Source organism: Portunus trituberculatus, chromosome 34 (assembly GCF_017591435.1).
Source record: "Portunus trituberculatus isolate SZX2019 chromosome 34, ASM1759143v1, whole genome shotgun sequence".
In the NCBI taxonomy this organism is placed as follows: domain Eukaryota; kingdom Metazoa; phylum Arthropoda; class Malacostraca; order Decapoda; family Portunidae; genus Portunus; species Portunus trituberculatus.
The window spans coordinates 4,476,781-4,504,367 of NC_059288.1; the positions used below are offsets into that span (position 1 = coordinate 4,476,781).

At 38.2% G+C, this 27,587-nt stretch overlaps 2 protein-coding genes across 2 annotated transcripts; one reads left to right on the forward strand and one right to left on the reverse strand.

Annotated features, from left to right (window-relative positions):
- On the forward strand, window positions 1-23,979 carry LOC123512570 (beta-parvin-like). Its single transcript, XM_045268996.1, has 15 exons — window positions 1-192; window positions 541-620; window positions 1,501-1,593; window positions 2,873-2,956; window positions 4,605-4,709; window positions 9,613-9,768; window positions 12,201-12,290; window positions 13,596-13,769; window positions 14,743-14,840; window positions 16,274-16,435; window positions 16,811-16,951; window positions 17,997-18,152; window positions 18,376-18,463; window positions 18,892-19,032; window positions 19,863-23,979. Exons 2-14 carry the CDS (start codon window positions 542-544, stop codon window positions 18,966-18,968), a joined length of 1,503 nt encoding a protein of 500 aa, XP_045124931.1. The 5' UTR covers window positions 1-192; window position 541; the 3' UTR covers window positions 18,969-19,032; window positions 19,863-23,979.
- On the reverse strand, window positions 20,408-27,203 carry LOC123512571. Its single transcript, XM_045268997.1, has 5 exons — window positions 27,182-27,203; window positions 26,524-26,654; window positions 26,001-26,205; window positions 25,290-25,405; window positions 20,408-24,835 (listed from the first exon to the last, which is right to left on the reverse strand). Exons 2-5 carry the CDS (start codon window positions 26,620-26,622, stop codon window positions 24,776-24,778), a joined length of 480 nt encoding a protein of 159 aa, XP_045124932.1. The 5' UTR covers window positions 26,623-26,654; window positions 27,182-27,203; the 3' UTR covers window positions 20,408-24,775.
- Between the last annotated feature and the right edge of the window lie 384 nt (window positions 27,204-27,587).

The window sequence follows — 27,587 nt, forward strand, 5'->3', positions numbered from 1 at the left end:
TGACTTGTGATTGAAGTGAAGTGAGATCGTGTTATTCTCTCTTTCTCTCTCTCACTTTCACTCTCACTCACTCACTCACTCACTCACTCAATTTTGCTTTCGTGTATTGTTCCTCGCGTTCTTCTTCTTGTTTCTATTTTTGTTGTTGTTGTTCTTGTTGTTCTTGGAGTTTTCGTCTTTGGTTATTGTCACGTAAGTTTTATGTATGTGCGTGTGTGTGTGTGTGTGTGTGTGTGTGTGTGTGTGTGGTAGTAGTAGTAGTAGTTGTTGTTGTTGTTGTAGTAGTAGTAGTAGTAGTAGTAGTAGTAGTAGTAGTAGTAGTAATGATAATAGTAGTAGTGTTGTTCATGGTGGTGGTAGTAGTAGTATAGTTGCAGTAATAATAGTAGTTGTAGTAGTAGTAGTACTGGTAATGATGATAATAATAATAATAATAATAATAATAATAATAATAATAATAATAATAATAATAATAATGATAATACTAGAAGTAGTAGTAGTAATAGTAACCTATCTATTTATCCATTCTATTGTTTCCAGCATGGCTACTCTGAAGAGCCCCGCCAAATCTAGATCACCCTCACCTGCTCTCTCCACCTCACCTGATCTCCCTCTGACACGTGAGTAATTAGACGAACACCTGCGGGAAAACTCACCTGGGTAGAAATGCACGAAATAGAAAGAGAAATCAAGTAAACGAGTGAATTATTTTGACAACCTAGTAAAGTGATCATTCTTAGGTTGGAAAACGAACCTGATTTCTTTTTTCTTTTTCTTGCTTTCTTTTTTTTTATCTTTCTATTATTTGTTTGTTTTTGTCTCTTTTTCTTTTATATTTTTTTCCTTTCTTTTTTTCCTTTCTATTTCTTATTTTCATTCCTCCTCCTCCTCCTCCTCCTCCTCCTCCTCCTCCTCCTCCTCCTCCCACTCTTATTTTTCTTTTTTGTTATTTTTCGTCCTCCTTCTCTTCCTCTTAATCCCAATTCTAGTTTTCGTTTTCCTATTTTTCTTCTTCTTACTCCTCCTAATCTTAGTCCTTCTTTTCCTCTTATTCCTCCTCTTACTCACTTCTACATTTTTTTACTACTCTTCTTAATCTTCCATTTAATATATTTCTTTTCGTGCTCCTTCTCTTCCTTCCTCTTAATCCTCCTCCTCCTCCTCCTCGCAGTCCTCCATCATACCCAATCTCACCTATTTAATCTAACCTAACTCTCTCTTTTGTCCATTCAGAAACGCTTTGCTCTCTCACCGCGACTATTTTCCAAGGCCAGAGACATGATTAGCGGGGTTTTCAAGAGTGTTTCTCCAGTTAATAATGTAGAAATCTTGTCACTCTACCTCTAGAACCTTAAAAAAAAAAACTCTTGTGAACTTAAACAAAGGTTTTTGAAGTAGTGTAGGTGAAGCAGAGAAGTGTTTGATAATTTTTTTTTTTTTTTTTTTTTTTTTTTTACGTCCGGTGTTTGATAATACGAGCCTATATTTCTTCCCCTTCAGAGGCTCGACTGCAGAAACCACAGGACTGCTTCTTGTCAGACACCTCAGAGGACGAACCGGAGCTGCAGGGCCTCTCTAACTCGTCTGTAGAAGGTCAGTGTCCTCCTTTAGCTAGTCACAGCAAAGGCACGGTCACTGAAGGCAAAGATAGGATGGTCTTCAAACATTGGACTCGTGGAAAAAAGGCAGGATTTGTGCTTTAACCCCTTCAGTACTGGGACGCATCCTTACCTTGAGTTGTCGGTGTGATTAGACGATTTTATTGACATTAGGAAGGGTCTGTGAAGGTCACAAGTTTAATGGCCAGAGTCTTCACTACTTGAATCCCCATGTAAGTTTCTGAACCTGTATAGAATAATCAAATAGTAAGCAGGGTGAATATGAAAACGTGTCCTGGTACTGAAGGGTTTAATGTTTTTTTTTTTTTTTATCTGTGAGGGGTATTGGCCAAGGAAACAAAAATTCGATTAAAAAAAAAAAAGCTCCCTACAGTGCTATTTTTTTCGAAAAGTCAAATATTATCGGAAATTCAAGTATATGTGTCTTGAAACCTTCCTCCTGAAAGAGTTCAAGTCACAGGAAGGAGGAAACTTAGAAACAGACGGAGTTCCAGCGTTTATCAGAGAGAGGGATGAATGATTGAGAATACTGGTTAATTATTGCATTAGAGAGATAGACACAAGAATAATGAAATACAGAAGCAGGCATGGAGTTCCAGCGTTTATCACAGAAAAGCATGAATGATCGAGAGTACTGGTTAATTCTTGCATTAGAGATGGACATAGAAAGCAGAAAATACAAAAATAGATAGGGAGTTCCAGCGTGTACCAGAGAAAAGGATGAATGGCTGAGAATACTAGTTAATTCCTGCATTAGAGAGATGGACATAGGAAGGAGAAAATACAGAAATAGATAGGAAGTTTCAGAAAGGGATGAATGATTGAGAGTACTGATTAATTCCTGCATTGGAGAGATGGACATAGGAAGGAGAAAACATAGAAGTAGATAGGGAGTTTCAGAAAGGGATGAATGATTGAGAGTACTGATTAATTCCTGCATTAGAGAGATGGACAGAAAATGGTCGAGTGAAAGTAGGAAATCGTGTACGACGAGAGCGTAGAAGGATGGGAGGAAGAAGAATGGTAGGAGAAATTAATGGAAGAAAAAGAAGAAAAGGATGGCTGGAGAAGAAATTAAAGACATGCGTAAGAGAGAGAGAGAGAGAGAGAGAATTGTTATTATTATTATTATTATTATTATTATTATTATTATTATTATTATTATTATTATTATTATCTTATTAATATCATTGTTATTGTTACCAGCATCATTATCCTTGCCACTCACCCCTCTTCCCTCTTCGCCCCGCCAGCCTCGCCCTGCACGTCTCCTGCCCCGCCGAGGATCATTAACTACGTGCCCAAGAAGGTGCAGTTTGTCTCAGCCAGTGTCCACGGTACGTTATACATTCACTGCCGTGTTCGTGCTGCAGTGGTGGTGGTGGTGGTGGTGGTGGTGGTAGTGGTGGGGCGGCGGTGCATCTATATACCTATCTATATAGCCTACACCCGTCTTTCCACCTGCTACACGTGGCGGTCCCTGTACACAACATGCCTTGGTTAAAGTTATAGTTAAAGTTTGTTGGTTTTAGTTCCACATCTGATGCTCTTCAGAACGTCAGCCAGGTGAACCCAATTCCCCACTGTGGCGCCCCAATCACAGCAGTAATCTCCCCAGTAAACAGCTTAAACTCATGAGCCCGAAGGAGGCTCCATCTGCCGATCTTAGAAGTGCCGGGCCAGTTTGTCTATTTATGGGAATGAAATAGTCTCAGTAATCCGGTTGTTAAGGCTCAATCATTAGGGAGGTTTAACCCCTTCACTACTGGGACGCATTTCTAATTTGAGTTTTGGGTATGATTAAACGTTAAAGTTAAAATTAAAAGAATAAAGGCCAGAGTCTTCACTATTTTAATCCCCACGTTAGTTACTGAGGTTGTATAAAATCACCAAATAATAACCAGAATGAATATGGAAACGCTTCATAGTACTGAAGGGGCTAAAGAATTTTCCTTTTATGTATGAGGGGCACCGGCCAAGAGCAACGCTAATAGTTGTAAAAATAAATTAAAAAATGAGCCCACTGAAGTGCCGGTCCACATATACAGTCAAAAGTGATAATTGAAGTAAGAGGATAAATGTCTTGAAAGAGTTCAAGTCATAGGAATGTGATGAAGAAACAGACAGAGTTCAGTAGTTTACCAGAGAAAGGTATGTATGGTTGAGAGTATTGGTCAACTCTTGCATTAGCGAGGTGGACAGAATAGAAGTGAGAGGAAGAAGAAAGTCTTGTACAGAGAGACCGCGGTAGGAAGGTATATAGTCATGCAGTTAGCAAGATCAGAAGAGAAATTGGCATGAAAATTGCGGTAGAAGATAGCAAGAGATGCAACATTGCGGCGGTGAGAATTAGATTGAAGACAGACACGGTCAGTCAAAGGAAAGGAACAGATGAAACGAAAAGCTTTTGATTCCAACCTACCTTGAAGAGCTAAATGCTAGGTTAGATAAACGTAGATGTTGATGGTAAGCGGAAATAAAGAGACATGTTTCATACAGGACTGCCACGTATAGGCCTGCTGGCTTCCTGCACCAACCCTTGTGTTCTTGAGTTCCAGTGTTTTAGGGACAGACAAATTAATGGACAGTGATGATATGTGGAAATAGATAGACATGTTTTGTTTTGTATACAGGGGACTGCCAAGTGTAGGTCTGTGGCTTCTTGCTTCCTTTTCTACATCTGTGTAGGGACTGGTTTTCTTAGTGAGCCTTTTCACCACACTTTTTATTGTGTTTGACTCTGGAACTTTCTACTGCTTCTGTATTTCCACTTATCTATGACCTGAACTCATTTAAGAGGGAGATTTCAAGACATTTATCCCATTCTTTTGGTTGACTCTCTCGGACCTGCTCGGGGACTGGCAACTAAGCGGGCATTTTTTGTTTAATCGGTTTTGTTGCTCCTGGCCAGATACTTACAAAAAGATGTGCCCCTCACAGATACAAGGAAAACAAAGCCCTATGATATCCTGTCCTCATTCTCAGGTGACGATGGGGGAGGACTGCAGCAGGTGGCCGGGAGCATGACGGGTCCCGCCATCGTGGTGTCCGATCCTGACGACGCTGAGATCCTCCTCCTGACGCAGTCTGGTGTGTTTTCACGTACTTGTGACGCCTGCTTGACTCACGTAATCACTCACACACTCACTCGTTATCTGTCTATTTATCTATGCGTGTATCTAATGATGGTAATAATCATATATGCTTTACTTAGATAATTGGTATACAGTGAAATTTAATCTTTTTAGGGTTCCAGGGGCCGTATTAACAATAATTCTTCGATTTTGTCTTACATTTGGTCTTCTCTCTTGAAGTCTTAAATCTGAGTCTCGTCTTGGTCTAGATATGTTGAGAGGAAATATTAAGTCACAGTATGAAATGGTGTAAGAGCAAAACGGCAAAATCTTGTATTTCTCAATTTCGAGCTGATGTGCAATCTTTTTTGCATTTTCATGAAATCACAATATTATAATCACCCATACAGTTTGTCAGGATATGAGCGCCATAGAGTTGTGTTTGTGCATAAACAAATTCCATCAAGAGCAAGGCCTGTGTGTTTTTTGTCTCAGTGTTTACTGTCTTGAGGTCAGCTCAGGGTTGCCAGATTTGACCTTAAAAGGCCAAATTTGGCCTTTAAGAGGAACCTTCGAAAATTTAGGTCTAGAGGCCAAATATATTTTGGCCTTTTCTTGGACTTTTCTACTGCTCACGATAGTCACCATAGATTTACTATTGTCCCCCAAAAATAAATGTATCATTAATTAATGTAAGAAAATGGATTTCAAGATATATATATATATATATATATATATATATATATATATATATATATATATATATATATATATATATATATATATCACGCAAACATCATGCATATACTATTCGTGTTTCTTATTGGTTTAGTACGTGTGTGTACATCGTGTCCCGGGTCATGATGGCAATGGTAAGCCCTCCTCATGCTCGCCGCTTCATTTGTCGTCTGGACTCGCGACAGACAAGATTTTGATGAAATACTATAGAAGTACATTTCTAGCAAAACAACATCAATCCACGTTCTTATGGACCACCACCACCATATGTACATTATAAACTTGATTTTGCAAATTATAGTAATTTAGATGACATGGAGTATCGGCTCTATCTAGCTATAGTCAGCTTAATAGATAGCTAATTATTTTTCCCATATCATCTACATTATGGTGCAATAAGGTTGGCCTCTTTTCTGGCCTTTTCGACCAAAAGTGTGGCCTCATGTGAACTGGGACATCTGGCAAATCCTTCAGCTGCCCCACTCCCCCCCCTAAGCAGCGCCTCATTTCCTATCCTTTTTTCGTTAGTATAAAGGAGATGATGACGCTTAAGGCTGAAAGAGACAGTACAAGAAACCCAGCTGGACCCACTGCAAGACTTTCCTTCCTCTTACGTTCAGTAGCTTGATTGGCTTAACCATTCAGCGGCACAAAATGTTGCATGGGGCTGTTACAAAGAGCATTTAATCACAAACAGGGCCGGTGTGGTATGAAATATGAACTCCTATAGAAAATACTCCCCAGTAGAAATTTCGTATGATAAAAGTACTCACCCCGTCATTATTCCATGTGATATATGCACTCCCCAGTATATATATCATATGGAGTATGAACTGACTTCCGTGGAATAAGTACTCCCCTACAAGTTAAGGTTCATTAAACAAAATTACATTAAATTTTATTTTGGTTTTCCTCCATAAATGATCAGTAACATGTCCAATTGCTAAATAGTGAAAATAACCATCCGCAGCCGAATCCGTAAATACTGGAAAGTCAGCATACGGTCCACCTGTAGTGATGATACATAATTCCTCTGACGTATCAAAATGGTTACTGTTGTTATGTTATAGGTAAATAATAGGTTTACCACAAAGGTCCGAATCGCTGAGCCTACGTGACTTTTCTAAGATATTTCGTTTTCCTGTGCGATGACTGCGCCTCAGTAATGACAAACGAGATGGCCCTGTAAAAAAAAAATAAATAAATAAATAGATAAATGAAATAAAATAGAATAAAATGAAAACAAACATGAATCAGATTGGGTTTAAAGTTTGATTAAGACTGTGTTTTAAGGAGTCACTAACATAAGCTATATCCTGCATAAGGTCTATTGTATACTGCACTCAAGTAAACAGTTTATTAACCATCCATGCTCCCAAGTGTTGTTGGTTTTGTTAATCCTGCTAAGTGGGCGGAGTACTTATTTCACAGTAGGGAGTACATTTGCCATGCGGAATAATGACTGAGGGATTGCTTTTACTATCACGAATTTGCACTGGGGAGTACTTATTTTTGGGGAGTGTTTATCCAAAATGACACCGGACTGGCCAGGGAGAACCGGGAGTATTCCCGATGCTCAGGCCTAGGTTTGACCTGCTGGCCTGCGTCTCTCTCTCTCTCTCTCTCTCTCTCTCTCTCTCTCTCTCTCTCTCTCTCTCTCTCCGAGGAACATCCGCTCCAGATAGCTGGAACTTTTCCGAGATTAGCGGAACAAAGGGCGAATGTCTATATACATTATCCATTCCGGTTTTCCGTATGCTATCCCAATAAAAAATAAACGTAAGATTTGTAATAAAACCCTATTGTTCAAACTAAATTTAACGTGCCTAAATTTTTCATATTGGAATATTAAATAATGTTACATCATTCTACAAGGATGATATACTATTATGTATATCATGTCGATAGTTTGGGTTCATGACAACCATCCCGACTCCAAAGTTCCCGTCGCGTACCTCTCATTTCATCTCTAGTTTCCTTTTCTTCAAATACAGGAAATGTAAGTGCAATTCTAATACAAAACTTAGGTTGAGATATAAGCGACATGGTTTTGTTCTGGTTTGTTTTGATTAGGCTTTGAGGCGCGTTTTGAGGCTCAAGTTTGGGGACATGAAAGAACACAAAATGATGTCAGGCTTAAGGCTGCCTTAAGCGTGGACTATCAAAAACGCGCCTTTGTTGGTCTTGGTTGCTGGGCCGTGCGCCTAGTATAGCAAGAACGGGCGCGGGGCTGCCGGTGCGCAATGACTTTATTTCTAAGTCAATCAGAGGCCACTCAAGCCAGTTGAATGTAAGGAGGGCAAGACGATTGGTTTGTTTCGATTAACACCCGCCCTATCAGCAGTGTGGAGGGAGGGGTGTATGACGTGCTGCGGTGTCGTATGTGTGTATGTGCGAATAGCAAGCGGACAGGTAGAGAGGAAGAAGGAAGTTAGCTTTGTCGAACAGTAATTAAGAGACATGGGAAGCAGCCACGGACTCCCAACCCAGTAAAAAGAAGAGGAAAGGCGGCGCAGAGAGAGAGAGAGAGAGAGAGAGAGAAAAAGAAAAGAAAAAGAAAGGTGCTGTAGGATGACGCAGCCAAATACCAAAAAATCACTCATTTAATCAGCTCCCCAGGGGTCCTTGAGGCTGTACATTTCAGGCTACACATTGTATATATGTAGCCTATATAGGCCCTGGCCTTGAAATTGTTGTAGTGACTGTTGTGCTTATATTGGAGTGTATATTTGTTTTGAATCAGCTAAAAACATACGTGTGTGTGTGTGTGTGTGTGTGTGTGTGTGTGTCATCATACATGCATGTATGTATGCGTGCCCATGCATGTAGGTATGAGTGTGAACGTGCGTGTGTGGACAAGGCTATAGGGAAAAAGATTCCTGGTTATATAAATGACTACTGGCCTGAAAAAGTTTCCCATTCCAGCCTTGATTACTATAGCGTCGGAGCATCACGTCTTCCCGTGCGGCTCTCCAAGTTCTCCTGCATTGTATCAAAAAGTTTAGAGTCACTCGGGTCATCTAGATTCTTGAACATACTTCAGGGGCTGATAAATCTTGAGTAGGTGGGCTTGGGCTCCTTGGCGGTCGACCATCTTTATTGAGTTTGTCTCAGCGTTCCACCTCCGGACGTGTCTCAAATCTAAGATCGATTCGGGAGGTTGAGATCGAAATTAAGACAAAAAGTTGCTTAAGACAAATTTCCATACTTAAGATCATAAGCAGTGAGAGATGTACAGAAGATACAAGAGTGTGCTGGCATTATATAAGAACGAGTGAAATTTGCAAGTCAAAAGTAAGTTAAAAGGAATCATCAACATGAGAGAGAGAGAGAGAGAGAGAGATTTATCTTCTCATCTTTATCTATACAGCTCACAATAATTTGGAGTTTATCTTTTTAACTTGAATTTCAGGTAATGAATCATATGCACTTGACTTGAAAAGTACTTTTTGACTCTAAAGTGGAATAATTATTGATAAAATAAAAAAAAGTTATAGAAACCAAGTAAACTTAATTAACCACTATTTTTTTTTTTTTTTTTTTTTACCTAACTATAGGTATTTATATTTTCCATTCCCTGCATCTAAGAAAGTTTTGACAGAATTTTTAAGATCGATTACGATAGTTATCCACAAAAGTTGATAAGCTATACGTAAGAAATCTGATTTTCTCACAATTTTTGAAAGTTTGTTGTTGAGATACTTCAAAAACTTCCAGGCACCATAAAATCTTGAGTTTGATTGGACTAGCATATTCACCTTTACTTAGAAAAACGCACGATGCATCTTATTGTCTCATGTTTCTAAACTGTAAGTGTACCAGATCTGTCTGATACACCCTTCTGAATATGTGAAATCATTAATAACATTGATTTCGGCCCAAATTAGCATAGTTACCCGTAAAAGTTTCACAAAAATCTACAATACATGTTGTTAACCTACATCTTCACTATAGATTCACAAGAACTATCTTTTACATCACCTGAGACATCTAAAACCATTAACATTACCAATTTTAACCCAAGAATAGCATAGTTAACCCAAAAATATCAACAAAAACCATTAATATACCTTGTTATATCGCAGCCCTACACAGCAAACTCACCATGTATATCTCTCAAAGCCTCTTCAATATATCTAACCCTTGATATACACGTGAAAATGTTTAATTCCGCCCATCAGGGAAAAGCGAGGGGGACGAGGGCGGGGTTGGCACTATGAAGATGGCCACCACACGCCCCAAGTCACCGCGTCCCAACACTCCCCGCAAGGATGAGGCCAATGAGTCCTTCTGGGATAAGATTGGCACCTTGGGACGCAAGAAGAAGATCAAGGAAGGTAATGGCTTTAATTGTACTCTATGTCAGTCGTGTGAAGTGTGTGGAAAGGGGTGAAATGAGAGTTAAGTGGAGCAGGTGAGAGGGCCGACTCGATGAGCAGACGAAGGTGTAGCCGCCCACGCAATGTAGAAGTGGGTTATATTGCGTTATTTGATGGTTTATGTGGTGTTTTAAGGGTATAGAAGATAACTTTATTCATTTTTACACCTTTTGTATGTATTTATTTTATGTGCATTGTTTTAGTCATGTGTGTAATCTTAAGTAATCTATTATTTGTGTAATCCTGGCAGATGATGTCATATTTTTTTTCCTTTTTTCATTCCCTCGTCCATGTAAGGTACTGCTCACAGCCTCACATCCCACCAGAGTGTAATAGTAAACCATTTACGACCTGAACTTAAACTAGACACCTGTAGATCTTAAATTAGCTGACCTTTTCCTTCTTTACTTGTGCGAAGTTTTGACAGGTGTGGGAAAAGTTTAGCAAGGTTAAGTTTGGTGCACCTGACACTTTAACTGAGATGATATTGTTGTTTTCCAGTGTTTTGTTTATCCATGGAGCAGTGAGAAGTGTAATGATAAGTTAAGATTATTGTTTTTTGCCAGTTTGAGGGAGATAAGTAGACAAATATTAAAGTTGTGAGTGAGTTCAGTTAGTTTTGCTTCTGGTAACTGAAGGGGAAATTAGTTGGGATATGTTTTCACAGTTATGTGTGGATAAGGGAAGGTCTTGGGTATGTAGAGAGTTTTTAAGTGAATTCTTAAACAGTTTGAGATACATAAGTGGACATAAGTTGAGAAAAAGTTAAGTTAGGTTTGCTTTGGATAACATAAAGACCAAGTTAATTGATGCATTCCTCTAGTCAGCTTGGTAAGGGAAGGAAGGTCTGGGGTATCCTACTTTGAGACAGAGAAGTAGACAAATAGGAAAACTGATGAAATTAAGTTAGTTTTGCTTTTAATAACTAAGACAGGCAATTGGTTTCTTTTGTTATGTTTGGTTAGAAAAGATTTGTGGTATGTAGAAAGTTTAAAGCAATAGTTAAACCAATATTTAAGTTGTGAATAAGCTTAGTTAGTTATGCCTCTGATAACTGAAGACTAAGTTAATCAGTATATTCTCACGGTTATGCTTAGTTAGGGAAGGTCTCAGGTATGTATAGAGTTCAAAGTGATATATTAGCCAGTTGGAGATAGACAAATTAACGCCTTCAGTACCATGATGCATTTCCATGTTCTGCTTACTATTTGGTGATTTTATATAGCATCTAAAACTTATATGAGGGGATTGAAATAGTGAAGACCAGGGCCATTAATCTTCTGACCTCTATAGACCCTTCCTAATGTCAGTAAAATGGTCTAATTGTACCATATCTCAAGGCAAAAATGTGTCCCAGTACTGAAGGAGCTAAGAATACAAGTAACAAAAATTAGATTAAATAAAGTTGCATGTAATGAGTTAATGAAAAATCGTGAATGTGTCAATATTTACTGACTCCAGCAGAAAGTATTGGATGTGTGTAGTTTTAAGTGAGTATTATAGCCAGTTATAGGTAAATTTGTGAAGGATACAAGTAGGAAAGTAGGTAAAAGTTGAAGTAATTGATATATGACCGAGGAATTTATTAAGCATATTCTTGTGTTTAATGGTGAATATTAAGGCAAGGCACACCACTATATTTAGTAACATTTTCAGCCCTTAACCCCCAACATAACCTAACCTAACCTAGCATTATCTAAGTTAACCATCATAACAACAGCAGCAATAACTCCCACTTGGTCTTTATGGTAAGAGGTGACGTTTGACTATTTTCTAGCTTTCCCCATCTGAAAACCTCGCTGTCCCACCAGTCTCAAAGTTTGCTGGAAGTTTGGAGCCAAAAACATTAGTAAAGAGAGCGGTGTACCCTGTTTGTTTAGCTCTTCAGTAGAAGGCATGGGATGTATAGATGCATTGAAGTCACTGTTTTAGGACTTTAAGGCAGGTAAGAGTGAAATACAAGCAAGATGTTAGCTGTGGAGGTTAAATATTTGCATATCCACATATTGAAAGCAAGTCAGTGTTTTGTTTCGAGCAATGGCTTTGATGAAAATTTTGTAGTTTTGGGTAATAACTTTGGTAGAGATAAAAATTTGTAGTTTTGAATATCAGATCTAAGTGGTGAATCAATAGAGAGCTTTAAAGGCAGACTATGGATGGGGAGTATGGATGGGGATGATAGGTGGAAATAAGCAGGCTAACATTCTTGGACTTGCTTGTGGGACTGACATCTAAGTGGGCCTTTTTTGTTGAATCGTCTCTGTTGCCCTTGACCAGATTTCTCTTCTTACATATAAAAGAAAAAGAAAAAAAAGCTTAAAACAAGGAGTGCCATGTGTGGGGCTGATGGTTCCCTGTACTAATCCTTATGTTCTTTTGTTTTGTGACAGTTCAAGAGGTGCAGCATGAGGGGAAGTATGCCATCGACTCCCCAGGCTCCCCGATGTCCGTTGATGTCCCTCCCGATGACTACAACCTAGGTAATGTATTTTGAGATTGACATAATGAAGTGCAGAAGAAGAAAAGGAATTGTATCGGAAGAAGGTAATTGCATTGAGATTGACATAATAAAGTAAAGGAAAGAAAAGGAATTGTATTAGAAGAAGGTAGATGTGTTGAGATTGACATAGTGAAGTACAGGAAAGAAAAGGAATTGTATTATTGGATGCTTTAAGACTGACATAATGAAGTACAGCAAAGAAAAGGGATCATATTATAAGGAGGTCATTAGAAGCTTAGAGAGTGATGAAATGAAGTACAGGAGAGATAAAAGGAATTGCAGTATAAGGAGGTAGATGCGTTGAGATTGGTAAATTGATGTACAGGAAAGCAAAGGAGGACAATGTTGTGTTAGAATAGATTGTCTTTCTTGCATTGTTTAACCCTTTGTCTCCTGTTTGCTATGTCTTTTTAATTACTTACTCTGATACAATTGTTTTCTCATTCTATTGTGACTTCAAATATTGTACAGACTAGGAATTGTAACGTCTTTATTTTGATCCTCCTTTTCCTTGTCTTATTCTACTGTGACTTCCAAGATTATGCAAGCTAGAAATTGCAATATTTTTTAATCCTCCTTGCTGATAATACCTGTAAAGATTTCATACATTGTTTTTTTCAAGTGATTTGTCATCTGTCATAGTGAAAACATTATTAGAGGCAGCTAGGACTGACAAATAGAAAGAACTCAAACTATAAACAGACCATCACCTAACATTATTCTTTATCAGGCAACAGTGAGGATAGAAAGACAAAGATAGAAAGAATTAAACTATAATGAAAATTTTTTTAGAGGGAGCTAGGATCAACAAATAGAAAGAAATCAAACTATAAACAACAGACAATTGCATAACTATTCTTTACCAGGCAACAATGAAGATACACTGACAAATAGAGAAAGAATTAAACTATAGTGAAAACATTTTTAGAGGCAGCTAGGATCAATAAATAGAAATAAATCAAACTATAAACAACAAACCATTGCATAACCTTGTTCTTTACCAGGCAACAATTAAGATACACTGACAAATAGAGAAAGAACTAAACGGTAAACCATCGAAGCACCACAATCACCAACAACTAACAAAAACTTAACCAAATAACCAACAAAACACCACAAACTACCAGGACATTTTTTTATCCCTTTCTTTTGGCTAACTCTTGTACTTCTTCGGGAACTGGCATCAAAGTGGGCCTTTTAGTTCTATAATTTTTGTTGCTCTAGGTTAGATTTCCCCTCTTACATAAAAAATAGATAAGAAATTACATCCTGTATTCCTCCACAGGGGACAATGAGGAGAGGTCGATGATAGAGCCACGATCCTATGACGACCCCAAACTGAAGGAATTGATAATGATTCTGGTGGACTGGATTAATGACACTCTGGCCCCTGAACGTATCATTGTCAAGGATATCGAGGAGGACTTGTATGATGGCATGGTCTTCCACAAACTGATAGGTGAGACTGGGGCTATAGGAGTGAGAAGAGAGAGAGAGAGAGAGAGAAGGGGTATGGTAGGTAGCTAACGGGATTGACGAGAGGGAAGGGGTAAGGTAGATGGAACAGAGAGGGAAAGGGTAAGGCTGGGGTGATAGCGTTAACAGAGAAGAGGGATGTGGTAGATGGGTAACAGGGAATGGGTGAGGCTAGGGTGTTGGGTGTAACAGAGAGAGAGATGAGGGGTAAAACAGATGGGACAGAGAGGGAACGGGTGATGCTTGGGTGTGAGTGAGGGAAAGAAAGACCAATGGAGGAGACAGAAAGGAAGAGAAAGAGTATGATGGAAAGTGACAAGAACCTGAAAGTTGTCAAGAGGTCGAGTTACTCTTGTATTGAAGGTGATGGCTGGGTTTTTTGAATGTCCAAGAGTTTTTTTTTTTTTTTTTTTTTTTTTTTTTTAGCATGTAGTAAGGTGGGGGGGTTTAGTCTGTTGTGTTATTGTGTCTTAAGAGAAATTTTTGAGAGGGTGAGTCACTATTTGAGGTGGAGGAGAGAGGAAAGGAAGGGGTTAAAACAGATGGTGACAGGAAGTGGCTGAGGGAGGTGATGACAGAGGAAGGGAAGGGAGCAAGACAGGTGGTGACAGAGGGGAGGGGATAAGAGGTGATGACAGTCGGAGAGAAGGGTTAAAACAGGTGGTGACAGGGAAGGGTTAAGGGATGATGATAGAGAGAGGGAATGGGGAAGTGAGTGAGACAGAGGGAAGGGCTGAGGAAGGTGATAAGAATCAGAATCAGAATAAAAAAAATTTATTTCCATAAAAATGGCTGTTCTGGACATCGTAGTTATGAGTATACACTAGGTACTACATTTTTTATCAAACAAAATAATATAATGGTGATAATAGTGATAATAGGAGAGAAATGAAGTGAGTGAGATAAACATACCCACACTCCACATAGCTCCCTTCATATCTTCTCTCTGACACCAGAAAGCCTGACGAGGAACAATCTGGATGTGCAGGAGGTGACACAGAGTGAGACTGGACAGAAGCAGAAGCTGGCTATTGTCCTCAACGCTGCTAATCATGTGAGTGTGTGAAAAAAAGTGTGTATTTGCTGTATGGGCTTTTTTATTGTAATAATTGTTTTTGTCAATGAATTAATACTGCAGCTACTGCTACTATGATGGATTGATTGAGTGAGTATGTATGCGTGTATGTATGAGTAAATGAGTGTGTTTGTATTTACCAAGTTGTATTGTACAGGGTTTGAGCGGGGTTCAGTATCCTGTCTCCATATCTCCACTTATCTAATTTTTCTTCAAAGCTATGCACATTATGTGCTGTAACAACATCATTCAGTGCATTCCACTTTACCTTCGTTCTATGTGGAAAACTGTATTTTCAAGTATCCTTCACACACTTCCTCTTCCTAATCTTCTTTACATGTCCTCTTGTCCTTCCAGCTTCTTCTGTCACCAGCTCCAGGTCTTGCTTGTCTGTCTTTTCAATGCCATTAACTCTTTTATACAATGTTATTGGGTCTCCTCTTTCTCTTCTATCTTGTAAGGTTGGCAGTTCCATTTCCTTCAGCCTTTCTTCACATGTTCATGGTACACCTTTCCCTAACCACCAATCACTGACACACCTTTCCTCACGCCTCACCCACACTGAACCTTGAAAATGAGACAAAAATTACAAAACCTTTTCTCTTTTTCCCACACCTTCCTTGTAGATGCTTAGAAAGACTCCACACATTGCTTCCAGTTAATTGTATCAAATCACAGTGGAAAAGTTAAGAAATGGAAGAAACAAGAGAAAATTTTGTTATTTCAGATTTTTAGTATTATCAGTAGTGGTGGGAATTGTATAAGAATGTTGTGGAAAATAAAGAAATAGATGAAATGAGAAAAATTTGTCTGTTCAGATTTTATATGTTGTTAATAGTGCTGTTAATTGTATTGTATCATAGTACAAAGGTTAGAAATAAATTAAATGAGAAAAAAAATTGATTAAATGAGAAAAAAATCCACCTTTTCAGATTCTATGTAATGTTGTGCTGTTGATTTTGTCAGATTGCACTAGAAAGGTTAGAAAGTAGTATATGTAATTAGAGAAAATATATGAATTCATTAAAAAACTTACCTTTTGAGATTCTAGGTATTGTTGTTGGTGCTGTTGGTTGTATCAGATCACAGCACAAAGGTTGAAGATAGATTAAATGAAAAAAATTCTGACTTTTCAGATTTTAGGTTGTTGGTGCTGGTAATTGCATCATATTACAGTATAAAGGTTAGAAATAAATGAAAGAGAAAAAGATGGATGAAATGATAAAAAAAAAACACCTTTTCAGAATTTAGGTAATGTTGGTGTTAATTGTATCAGATCACACTAGAAAAGATAGAAAATAGATAAAATTATAGGAAAAAAGAGGAAAAGAAAAACTAATGACCTTGTACATCATCCCTTCTGTTATTGTGTTACGTTTTACATGAAATGAGACAAAAATCCACCCTTTCAGATACTGGGTATTAATCGCATGGAGCCCAAGAAATGGTCAGTCGAGTCCATCCACTCCAAGAACATCGTGGCCATCCTGCATCTCCTGGTTGCCCTCGCCAGACATTTCCGCGCCCCCATCAAGATGCCGGAGAACTGCATCATCAAGGTGGTCATTGTGCAGGTAAGCGGTCATTACAGGGGTGGGTGTTTATCTTTCTTTATTATTTTATTTTATTTTTATTTATTTTATTTTGTTATTTTGTGTATTTGAGAGTCACCAGACACCAACATACCCTTTTCTGCCAAACAAAACATTCAAAGGCTGACAGAAGAAACATTTATATTATCTTGTAAGCTAAACTTCCACTTATCTTGTCTACTTATAAACCAAACTACTTATCTTACCAAGGAATCCCAGTTAGTGTGTTCCTACCAAAGACACAACTATACAGAAAGAACCACCAGACACGCAGCTATAGACACAACACTCAGACACTCAGCAGACACACCCACCATACACCCACCACTGCTAAACAAAACACTCTTGGGTTGACAGAAGAGGGACGGGCAGCTGCACCATCGCATTGTTGACGAGGAGCTGACAGGGACCTACGATGACCTTGGCTTGAGGTGCGAGAGGGACGCCTTTGACACACTCTTCGACCATGCCCCCGACAAGCTGCAAGTGGTCAAGAGGGTGAGTTTTTTTTTTTTTTAAGGGTGAAAAATATGTGTGTTTAGGTTTTTAGGGTGTAATAAGGTGTTGTTATGTCTTAGAGAAGCTGTAGGTCTTGTTTTTAACTTCTTCAGTAGTGGGATGTATTTTTTACCTTGAGTTTGGGTATGATTAGATGATTTTATTTACATTAGGAAAGGTCTAGGAAGGTCTGAAGATTAATGGCCAGAATCTTCACTATTTTAACCCCCACATAAGTTTCTGAAGCTGTATAAAATCACCAAAAAGTAAGCAAAATGAATATGGAAACGTGTCATGGTACTGAAGGGGTCAAGGTAATGTCTGGGTGTTTCTGTGTTGTCTAGGGTGAAAAGGTGTGGATTTTTTTAGCTTTTTAGGGTATGATGAAGTTGTTTTTTGTGGTCTATTGAATTGCTATGCCTCAAAGAAGTTTTAAGTTGCCAAGAAGATGAGTCACTTTTGTGTTTAAGGAGATAGCTGAAGATTTTCTTTATTAGAGTGAAAAGTGTGTTTGTTTACGTTTTTAGGATATTTTTTTAGTCTATTGTGTTGTTATGCCTTCAAGAAGTTGCAGGTTGTCATAAAAGTGAGTGAGTGAGTTTTTTTTTTTTTTTTTTTTTTTTTAGAGTGAAAAGTGCATTTCTTTAGGTTTTAGGATGTTTTTTTAATCTATTGTGTTGTTATGCCTTCAAGAAGTTGCAGGTTATCATAAAAGTGAGTTATGATTATCTTTAAGGTTGAGTTTTTTTCTGGGGTATCTGTGGTGAAAAGATATATATTTTGTTTTTATTTTTGTGCTATTATACCTCTGACAAGCTTGCCACTCACCTTCCTCTCCATCCGTCCTTCCAGCCTTTCCTCAGCTCCCCTTGAACAGACCCTCTCTTACCCAAAAAATAAATGAATAAAAGAAATATTAATGAACACACACACACACACACACACACACACACACACACACACACACACACACACACACACACACACACACACACACTGTCACTTACTCACTCACTTACTCATTTCCCATGCCATCCTCCCTCAGTCTCTCATCACATTCGTCAACAAGCAACTGAACAAGATCAACCTGGACGTGATGGATCTGGAGAGTGACTTCAGTGACGGAGTGTACCTGTGTCTCCTGATGGGCCTGCTGGAGGGATACTTTGTGCCCCTACACCACTTCCACCTCACGCCCAGGGTAGGGAGTGTGCAAACTTTTTTTTTTTTTTTTTTTTTTTTTTGTGTGTGTGTGTGTGTGTGTGTGTGTGTGTGTGTGTGTGTGTGTGTGTGTGCATGCATTTTTGTGAGATAGAGAGAGAGAGAGAGATACACATACATACATACACACATACACTCTACCTATTCCCAGTATAAACCTACCTTACCAACACACAACCACTAATCTCTCCTCTCTCCTGCAGACATTTGAAGAGAAGTTCCACAATGTGTCTCAGTCGTTTGAGCTGATGATGGATGCCGGCCTGGCCAAACCCAAGGCAAGACCCGAAGGTGAGGGATTAACTTGTCTTTGTACATACCAGAATGTTACCTGTTTCTTTTGGGTTTTATGACATTTATCCCATTCTTTTGGCTACCTCACTCAGACCTGCGTGGAGATTGGCATCTAAGTGGGCCTTTTTGTTAATTGTTATGCTCTTGGATCTCTACAATGGCTTACAATGTACCTCTTCAGATTTCCTTTTTTTTTAGAGAGAGAGAGAGGAAATCTGCCCAAAGACAAGAAATAAAGGCTAAAAAAATAGGCCCACTTAGATGCCAGTCCCTGAGCAGGTGTAAGAGAGTTAGCCAAAAGAATTGAATAAATGTCTTGAAATCTCCCCCTTAAATAAGTTCAGGTCATAGGAAGATGGAAATAGAGAAGCAGGCAGGGAGTGCAGGTGGTTTTAATTAGTTGATCTGTCTGTGGTTCCCTGCAGATATTGTGAACAACGACCTCAAGTCCACACTGAGAGTTCTGTACAATCTGTTCACCAAATACAAGAACGTCTCTTAAGTTCCGGACACCAAGAAACACAACTCTGAATCTGGAGAACCTCATACTTAAGAACTGCAAAATGGTGAGGCTTTCATTAGTGTCTTACTTTACACCTTCAAATTAATAGCAAAAGCCACATTGCATCTGAACAGAGCCTGTTAACTTGTCAGGGCAGACATTTTATCTCTATAAGGCTATCTATAAACCAACACATTATCGAATCATCCTTCTGTATTCATTAAAACACATTCATAGTTGTTGTCTTTACTGCATTTTTGTTTTGTTTATTTTAGTCAAGGAAAACTTTAAATAGAATAAAGTGGATATGTTTATAACTCCTTAGAATTTATGGACTCCTTTCCATTTAAACTTACTCATAGTTGCCTTTTAAACCTTTATTTGTTTATTTATTTTCTTATTTATTTTATTTGTTTATATTATTTATTGGTTTATTTTATTCATTTGTATTTATTTTTATTTATTTATTTATTTGTTTTTTTATTGATTTATTTGGGGTTTTTTTTATTTTATGCTTTGTTTTGTGTTTTCTATGGACATGAGGAAGATAGGAACAAAAAGCATGAAAAAAAGACACATTGATAATTTCTTCCATAAAATTCAATAGAAAATTCAAACTTCATATCCATTAAAATTCATTCATAATCACCTTTCATGCCTTTATTTTGTTTTTTCCATGAGCAAAACCAAATTCATAAGCAAAATATTTACTAATGGTCTCTCCCATAGAATTTAAACAAGATAAACCTTCAAACTTAATCATAATTGCTTTCATACCTTTATTCTATGAGCAAAACCAAATTCATGAGAAAAAATATTCACCAATCATCTCTCATATAGAATCAAAACAAGCCAAACATTCATTCAGTTCCCTCAACACTTTGGTTCCTGCAGTGTGTCCCCAGTGAAGCTCTAGATCCCCTGGCTCCTTGCATTGGCCTCCAGAGGGTCCTTGCCACTTTGAAGATGCCCCCTTCCTTCAAGTACTCCAGCGCACTCCCTCCTGCCAGCTTCCTTCCAGTGTTCAGGACCTTATATTGTGTGCTACTGGTGGGGCAGGCAAGATGTGGTATGTTATAGGTATAGTTGAGAGTGTAATGTGAGTTTGAGATGAAAACTTAGTAACTGATTAAGAAATGTGCCAAAGAGTGGTGAAAAGGATTAATCTTGTTTGTAAAGGGTTAGTCATGTTTGTAAAAAAAAGTAGATTGTAATGCAAACTTGAGAAAAGTGCCTATCATTTTTAAATGGTAGAGGTAAAGAGAGTATAATTCTAACTCTGTTATATGATTTATATTCTTTTTTATCATATTGTTAAAAGATTGTGATTCAATTTTTTTTTTTTTTTTTTTTTTTTTTTTTTTTTTTGGTTATTTATTTTTCACGAGTGTGTATTTTGATTTGTAGCATATGCTGGTGGTGAATATCAAGATTGAAGGGGTTCAAAACACACATTGCACACACAAACAGCTTTTATTACACACAATCATGTTTAAGAAAAATATATTAGTCACATCAAAATGCTTAGAAAAATGTACAGTTTAGCAATAGAATAAAAGGCAGTGATGAGGGAAAAGCTGGATGCTGCTAAACAGAGGGCAGATTGAAAACACACATGATACACACACATTTTATTGCACTCACATCAGTAAGAAAATATATTAGTCACTTGTAAAAAATGCTTAGAAAAATGCAGTTTTGCAATGGACAAAGGTAACAAGCTAGATTTGTCACTACCTCTTGTTTGGTAGTGACATTATCAGGGAAGCCTTGCATTTAACTGAAAGTGTAAAGACAAGGCAGTTTTAGAGTCTGTACTTATGTGACACCTCCAGATGCCTTGGCTTGTGTTTGGGAAGTGAAGGGTTAATGATGCCTTTCCTTCACCTTCCACTAACAAATATTGAGTCCGTCACTAGTGCCTCAGAACATAACACGTTGAAATTAATGGTAGATTTTATATTAATTAATGTTATCAATAAGTACAGATCAGGTTTTTAAAATATGTATTGGTTTTATCGCAAGGTTGCCTAACATAATCGTTCACTAATCTGTTAACACTATTTTTATAAGACATTTATAAGAATTTTTATGATGTGCACAAATCGTTGGCAAAATGGTGCTCTTGTCAGTCTTCTGTGACGGCAACAACAATACCTGAGCCACAGAAGCCACAGTGTGTGGGTGAGGGCGCCATGGTGCTTCCACTGAGGGAGGCACATCTTGCAGGGCCGTTGTGCTCTCTACACTAGAAGCTTTAATGTGTTCACTGAGGGGGTCAAGGTGCCACTCCTTCCCCCTCATGCTGTAGTCACAAATGCAATGTGTCTTCGAAACATAGTGTAGTGTTTATTATATGCCAGTATTAACCTAGAAATCTTAACCCTTTGATGGCTGCAATTTGTCACTTTGAAATGTGTGGTTTTGTGTAAATCTAGATCAGACTTTAGTAACACTTGCAACAAAAAGTTTCATTAGATAACTAGTGATGTTTTGTAAATTGTAGTTTGATTTTTTATTAGTTAAAATTCCTGTGTTTGGGTAAATTACATCTGTCACTAGCAATCAAAGGGTTAACCGTTAGTTTTACGTGGGGCACCTCACTGGCATGTGTCTGTGATGTGCTGACGATGATGATGACTCCCAGTGTTCTCGGCAGTTCCTGGAACCTTAGTGCCTTGTCTTGTCTTGGTTGTTAATGATGCTTGTAGAGTCTATCACTTAGGACTAAGCTGTTCACACTTAATCTTAGGCAAAGGTGGATGGGTGTTGTAATGTGGAGGTCACTTCTAAGATACCTTGTCATGTTCTTTTCATTTTTGTTTCCTGTTGTCTCCCAGTTAAATAAAGTAAGTACATGTTGAAGTTTAACCAACAGAGAGAAACATGAAGTATAGGCCAAGTTATATAGAATTCAGTGTTTATTTTATTTACATGATCAGTAAAAAATCATTCAAGGTTGTAAAGCAGTGGTGGTTGTTAAACATGACTGACTGACCAGAAGAAAAATTTATACATTGGACATAATAACTTATAATTATCAGTTAATATAATTGGACTGCCATTTAGTTAAGTTTGGGACACTGAGGCATTAATACCCTGTCCTGTCTAGCCTTGGTGCTCACAATATAAGCCCTGGCAAGTCCTGTGATCACCAATAATAACTAGAAATTACTGATGAACTTGAGTATTTAAAATGGTCACATAAACATAATTCTTTATATTTTCTTTACTTTGTCTGAATGCACATATTAATTTATACCTCCCATATTTGACTAGTTCTCTATATTTAGTTTCAAAGCACAGATTAATATATATGCCCTTGTTTTTTATCATTTTACTTGTTTTCTATACTCTGCCTCAAAGTGTCATTGTGTGTCAAGTATCAGTGTGTCTCCGCCTCACCTTTGCCAACACAACCTGTAATAAGTGGAGGTGACGGGCAACTCTCCACCTGTCCTGGGATGAGTCACCTTAACGGAACATTGTAACTAATTTATGTCACTAGTTTAAGGTAATCTCGGTTTGCATTTACAGTCACAGCACAAGTATGTACAGGTGTGTGTGTGTGTGTGTGTGTGTGTGTGTGTGTGTGTGTGTGTGTGTGTGTGTGTGTGTCTTAAACTTAATAGCACTTATAAAAATATATCTGAATATGTGTTGGAAGTTGAATTGTTTCGATGAACTATGGCACAAACCAAACCTGTTTTCATCACACACACACCAGTTTGTTTTTTCTCATTTAAGCATCAACACACCCATGCACTGGCTCTACAATGTGCCTTTTAATATAGTCTTTCTTACATATATTTTCCCATATTTAATGTTCCATAGCACCTGTAATACAATGCATACATGTGATGGTGCTCAGTCCATACAGTGTACAGCAATGTTTACCCTAGGTACGACATACTAATGATTACCTATTTATCACCCAATATACAGAAGCTTTTCCAAATACATAAAGCATAGCAGTTTTAATAATTATTCATTGTTTATGCCAGTGTACAATAGTCTCCATACTAAGTGCAACAATCTGGCACATTTGTTTACGCCAGTGTACAATTTTCAAGTAACGACAATCAGAGCCTTACATTGTCTTGGGTCATAATTCTGAAACACCTCTGCACCTCATCTCCACTATATTTAAAACCCTCAGTTAAAGACAAACAGGTTTTCAAGTTTTTTTATGGTTTTGGTGAGATATGAACAAGATTTCCACTTTGAACAGGAGAAACACTTAAGAGCCCAGCTAATCATCTCACCTTGGAAAAGAGTTGTGGTGAGAGAGCAGAGTATTTCAGAATGCTGGCCATGGTGTGTAGCTTCTGCTATGGGTGAAATGAGTGTAGGCAGCAGTGGCATGTTCCAGTGCCTTGTTAATGTATAGCAGAACATATAAATGAAGATAAGTGCCTATTTGTACCCACAGAACTAATAATGTGATGTCTCATTAGATCCAAACACAAGGGAATGAAATAAGTGATATGTTCTTGATAATTTTTTAACTTTTTGTGGTAAGTATTCCCATTCTATATAATGAAATGATGAGGTAACAGCCTCTAATTCATTTAGTTGAATCTAATCTTTTCTCTACAAAAGGGATGTGATGAAGGATATCAGTAATTAATTGTCTTCATCCAACTCATAAAAAAGAAAAAATTGATAAAATAACAAACTATCATTCCATCTTATGAATCAGATTTCTTCCCCTGAGAAAAATCAAAACAATCAGACATCACACTTGTTCCGTGCTGATGAGGTGTGTCTTAATAGTTACAAATACTTAAGTCTAATTACTTTCATTGGTAAATTTGTACAGGGAAGTGAAATGTGCCAAACACATTTACTTAAAAGTCACGAATGGATGAGTGCAAGGTTGTCTTCAGTTCACAGTGAGGATCTGCTTTCCTCAACACTGAGGCAGAGGCAGAAGGAAACTGAAGAGAGTGAGAGAGGGAAAGAGACAAAGATGTGTTGTAAATCAAACTAATGAAATTTTAACAAACAATCTAGTTTTGTCTCCCTTATTAGTACTAAGTTAAGTCACAGCAATCATTTTATTACTATTAGATGATGGTTCTTAATATCTGACTTTAGAATGTATTGTATGCTGTTCTTAGTTCACTAATACAACTTTTTAATTAAATTAGACATAGTTCAAGACATTTACAAGAACACTTTCAAGGCAGATAGATAACTCTCCCTCTTCTGTCAATATCTATTCAGTCCTTCCTTCAAGTGCACACTCCTTGCCTCTATCACCTTTTCTATCAATACTTAAATACAGGTTGTGTGACTCAACCATGTCACTGTCAAGGAAAACCAGATGAACTTAACAAGAACACGGCTAATATCACCTAATTCACCACTTTCCCCTCAGAGTTAATATGGCACGTGTTGCAGTCCACAAGAGCAAAGGATTACCAGATAAGTAGTGGTGCTCATTTCACTGATTATTAGCCATAGTTTATGTACTACAAACACACCACTTAGGCACTTACATGTATATTTCAAGAGTTTCCAGTCAAGTCCTGCTGTTTTACTAGACCAGCAATGCAACAGTGGTGGTACACTTCACAGACTAATAATCAGGTTCCAGCATTACCAACTGGCATGTGTGTTTTAAGAGTTCATCAGCATGTCAATTCCAAACCAACTCCTGCAGTGGCTGTCCAGAATACCCACATTACCTCCTGGCCCTCCATGAGCAGTGTGAGACCCAGGGTACTGTGCCGGTCTGTGACCTGAGCTGGGAGGTGTCTGTTGGACATCTGTTAGTAAATGTATTCCTTGCAGGGCCAGATTCACTTCTTAGCCAGTTGTTTCCTCAAGAATTCAATGACCTCTGGAGACTGCAAGATTTGCTGAAAAGCAATCACCTCTCATTAGCTTCAATCAGTGGAAATCATAACTTATACAGAGTAAGATTGTTTTCTCCTCCAATGTAGAGTGATGCACTACACACCACGTGCTGCCCCAGGGAACATCATGGAACCTAAATTAACATGAAGTCAAGATGGACTGTAGCACAAGAGAGAATAGACACCAGGAACTAAATGAATGTTGTCAGGATGGAATGTAACACGAGAGGCAGGAGAGAATACACACCAGGAACTAAATGAATATGAAGTCAGGATGGACTGTAGCACAGAAGAGAGAATAGGCACCAGGAATTTAGAAATGGCCCAGGTGGAGTTTTCATCACACCTATATGCTATCAACCAGAAACTGAAAGGAATTGACAGCATAGGCAATTCTTGTAGACCCAGCCACATAAAACACCACAATCTTTATCTTCTTGTCTTCACCTTGACTTACCATCTTCTTCTCAGTGAGTATCTGGTCCAGCAGGGAGTTGTTGAGCAGGTACTGGCCAGCCACCAGCGTGCCTCCTGAAGGTGGCAGTGTGGAGGGGAACAGTAGCTCCTCAACATCTGTCAAAAAACACAACTTTTAACATGAAGCAATCAAGCCAACACATGGGAGACCCCACAGTGATGTTATGTGAGCACTGCATTAATGGATTCAACTATTTTTCTTTTGTTCAGCTGACTTACAATCTCAGGCTACAAATTAGGAAGGATCTGTGGGGAGACTGTCAGGCCTACATGTGGCAGTCCTTCTATATATAAAATATGTCTATCAATTTTCATCTTTCATCACCATCCATAAATTCATAAAGGTCAATTTTTTTTTTTTTTTTTTTTTTTACTATCCTGATAACCGACTCTGAAAATTTTGCTTGTCATCCTTGTTGTGTCCTTCTACCAGACTCCTTTTAAACTACGACTCTTTAAGAAAAATAATATCATTACTTCTTGTTCTATCTTGATTACTGATCCTGAGAATTTTCCTTATGTCCTCTATACCACATAAAGACCTCTACTAGACTCTCTGTTAACCTATGTCACTCTAAACCCTTCTATCAGATCTGCTCTTAACATGCACTTCTCTAGTAATAGTAGTGTTAAAAGTTGCATTCTCTTGTCATAAGGAAAGGCAAAACTAGCAAACCACAATGGGAAGAACCTTGGTTGTCAGAGAGCATTGGCAGAACAGTGTCCGCCAGCTCCTCATCCACCACAGCCGACTTGGCAGAGGTGGACGACTCTTCTCCACTCTTATGTTTCTTCTTCTTCTTCCGGCCTCCTCCTATGGGTGCCGCACTGCCAGTCTCCACGATCTCCTCCACTCCACTTCCACCTACTGCTGCGACACCCTTGCCTCCATCCATCTGTAGAAGGTTAGATATTAAGAGCTGATTGACTGACTGACTAATTGATTAACTGACTGACTGACTGACTGACTGACTGACTGACTGACTAACTAACTAAGTGACTGACAGACTGATTGATTAACTAATTAATGGATAAATTAACTGATAGATCAATAGACTGACAGACTGACTTTGAAATAACTGGCCACATTAACTACACACACGTGACTATATGACTTATTGCAAGATAACAGGTTATTTTGATTTAGAGACCATAGCCCAACATGCCACACACACACACACACGAGTCTACAGCACATATGAAAGTTTGCTTACACTGGACACGGGTGTGTTTGCTGCCCCTGTGCTGCCAAATGCTGGTGTGGAGCCTCCGTACTTATATGCTGGCAGCTCCTTAGTGCTACACCCGTCCATGACAGGTGTGTGTGTGGCCAAATTGTTTGCCGCTGAGAAGGGAAATGTGCAGAAAATGTCTCATTAATTATATATAAGAAATAAATAAATGAAATTATACGAAAATACAAGTTGGGTATTTATAAGAATTAAAATTTGTCCTTATTTGTTATTTCTTTCATCTGTCGAGTAAAATGGTGGATTAAGTTTTGTTGCGGGATAGAAGGTCGGATGAAGTGAGATGAAAGGCTGGGTTAGGTTAGCTTCTGTTGTCGGATAGAAGCCTCTGTACTTTCCTTCTTCTCTACCTCGCATCCGCCCTCTTGCGGGGATAGCGGCATAACACCTCGGTAACAGCACCATTGAATCACCCCACAGTTAACAAACCCCCAGTCCTTTGGTCCATGCACATCTTGTAAAACTTATCTCATTCACTAAGTACACAAAGATTACGGAAACAACATAAGCTCGCCATCCCATATTACAACAAGATTTCTAAGTACATAACTACGCATTAACTATTTAAGTATTCTCTACGTCACTCTGGCCTATCCGCAACACCTGTCAATCACTAACACACCTGCACAACACTGGACACACCTTATTATGATGCTCCCTCTCTATCTCAGTCACACACAGCTGATCCTCCCAAGGTTGCGCAGCTCAAATTATCGACATACTATTATTGTTTTACATTTTATTAAGAAAAGGAGAGTTCAAAGTAAGATTATGATCAAAGAATATACAAGAATGATAATTATTAACGCCAGAAACACTCTTGAGAAACATTCATGTAAAAATATAAATAGCAGCGTAGCCATACTGCAGGTAAAGCGCAGAGAGTAATTTTCCTTTCCTAGCATAAGCTAGTCAGTCAAAACTACCATTAATATTACTACTTAAGTCTGAAGATATTGTAGATGATAATGAATATAACTGATAAGCCGTGAAAAGGTGAAAAAAAATATATTAGTAAGCAAAGATAC

Coding starts and splice junctions, on each gene's coding strand:
- LOC123512570 (XM_045268996.1), top strand. CDS start 542: ATGGCTACTCTGAAGAGCCCCGCCAAATCTAGATCACCCTCACCTGCT. Junction 13,770..14,742: donor GGTCTTCCACAAACTGATAG/GTGAGACTGGGG, acceptor CTCTGACACCAG/AAAGCCTGACGAGGAACAAT. Junction 14,841..16,273: donor TCCTCAACGCTGCTAATCAT/GTGAGTGTGTGA, acceptor CCACCCTTTCAG/ATACTGGGTATTAATCGCAT.
- LOC123512571 (XM_045268997.1), bottom strand. CDS start 26,622: ATGGACGGGTGTAGCACTAAGGAGCTGCCAGCATATAAGTACGGAGGC. Junction 26,206..26,523: donor CAAACACACCCGTGTCCAGT/GTAAGCAAACTT, acceptor AACCTTCTACAG/ATGGATGGAGGCAAGGGTGT. Junction 25,406..26,000: donor AATGCTCTCTGACAACCAAG/GTTCTTCCCATT, acceptor GTTTTTTGACAG/ATGTTGAGGAGCTACTGTTC.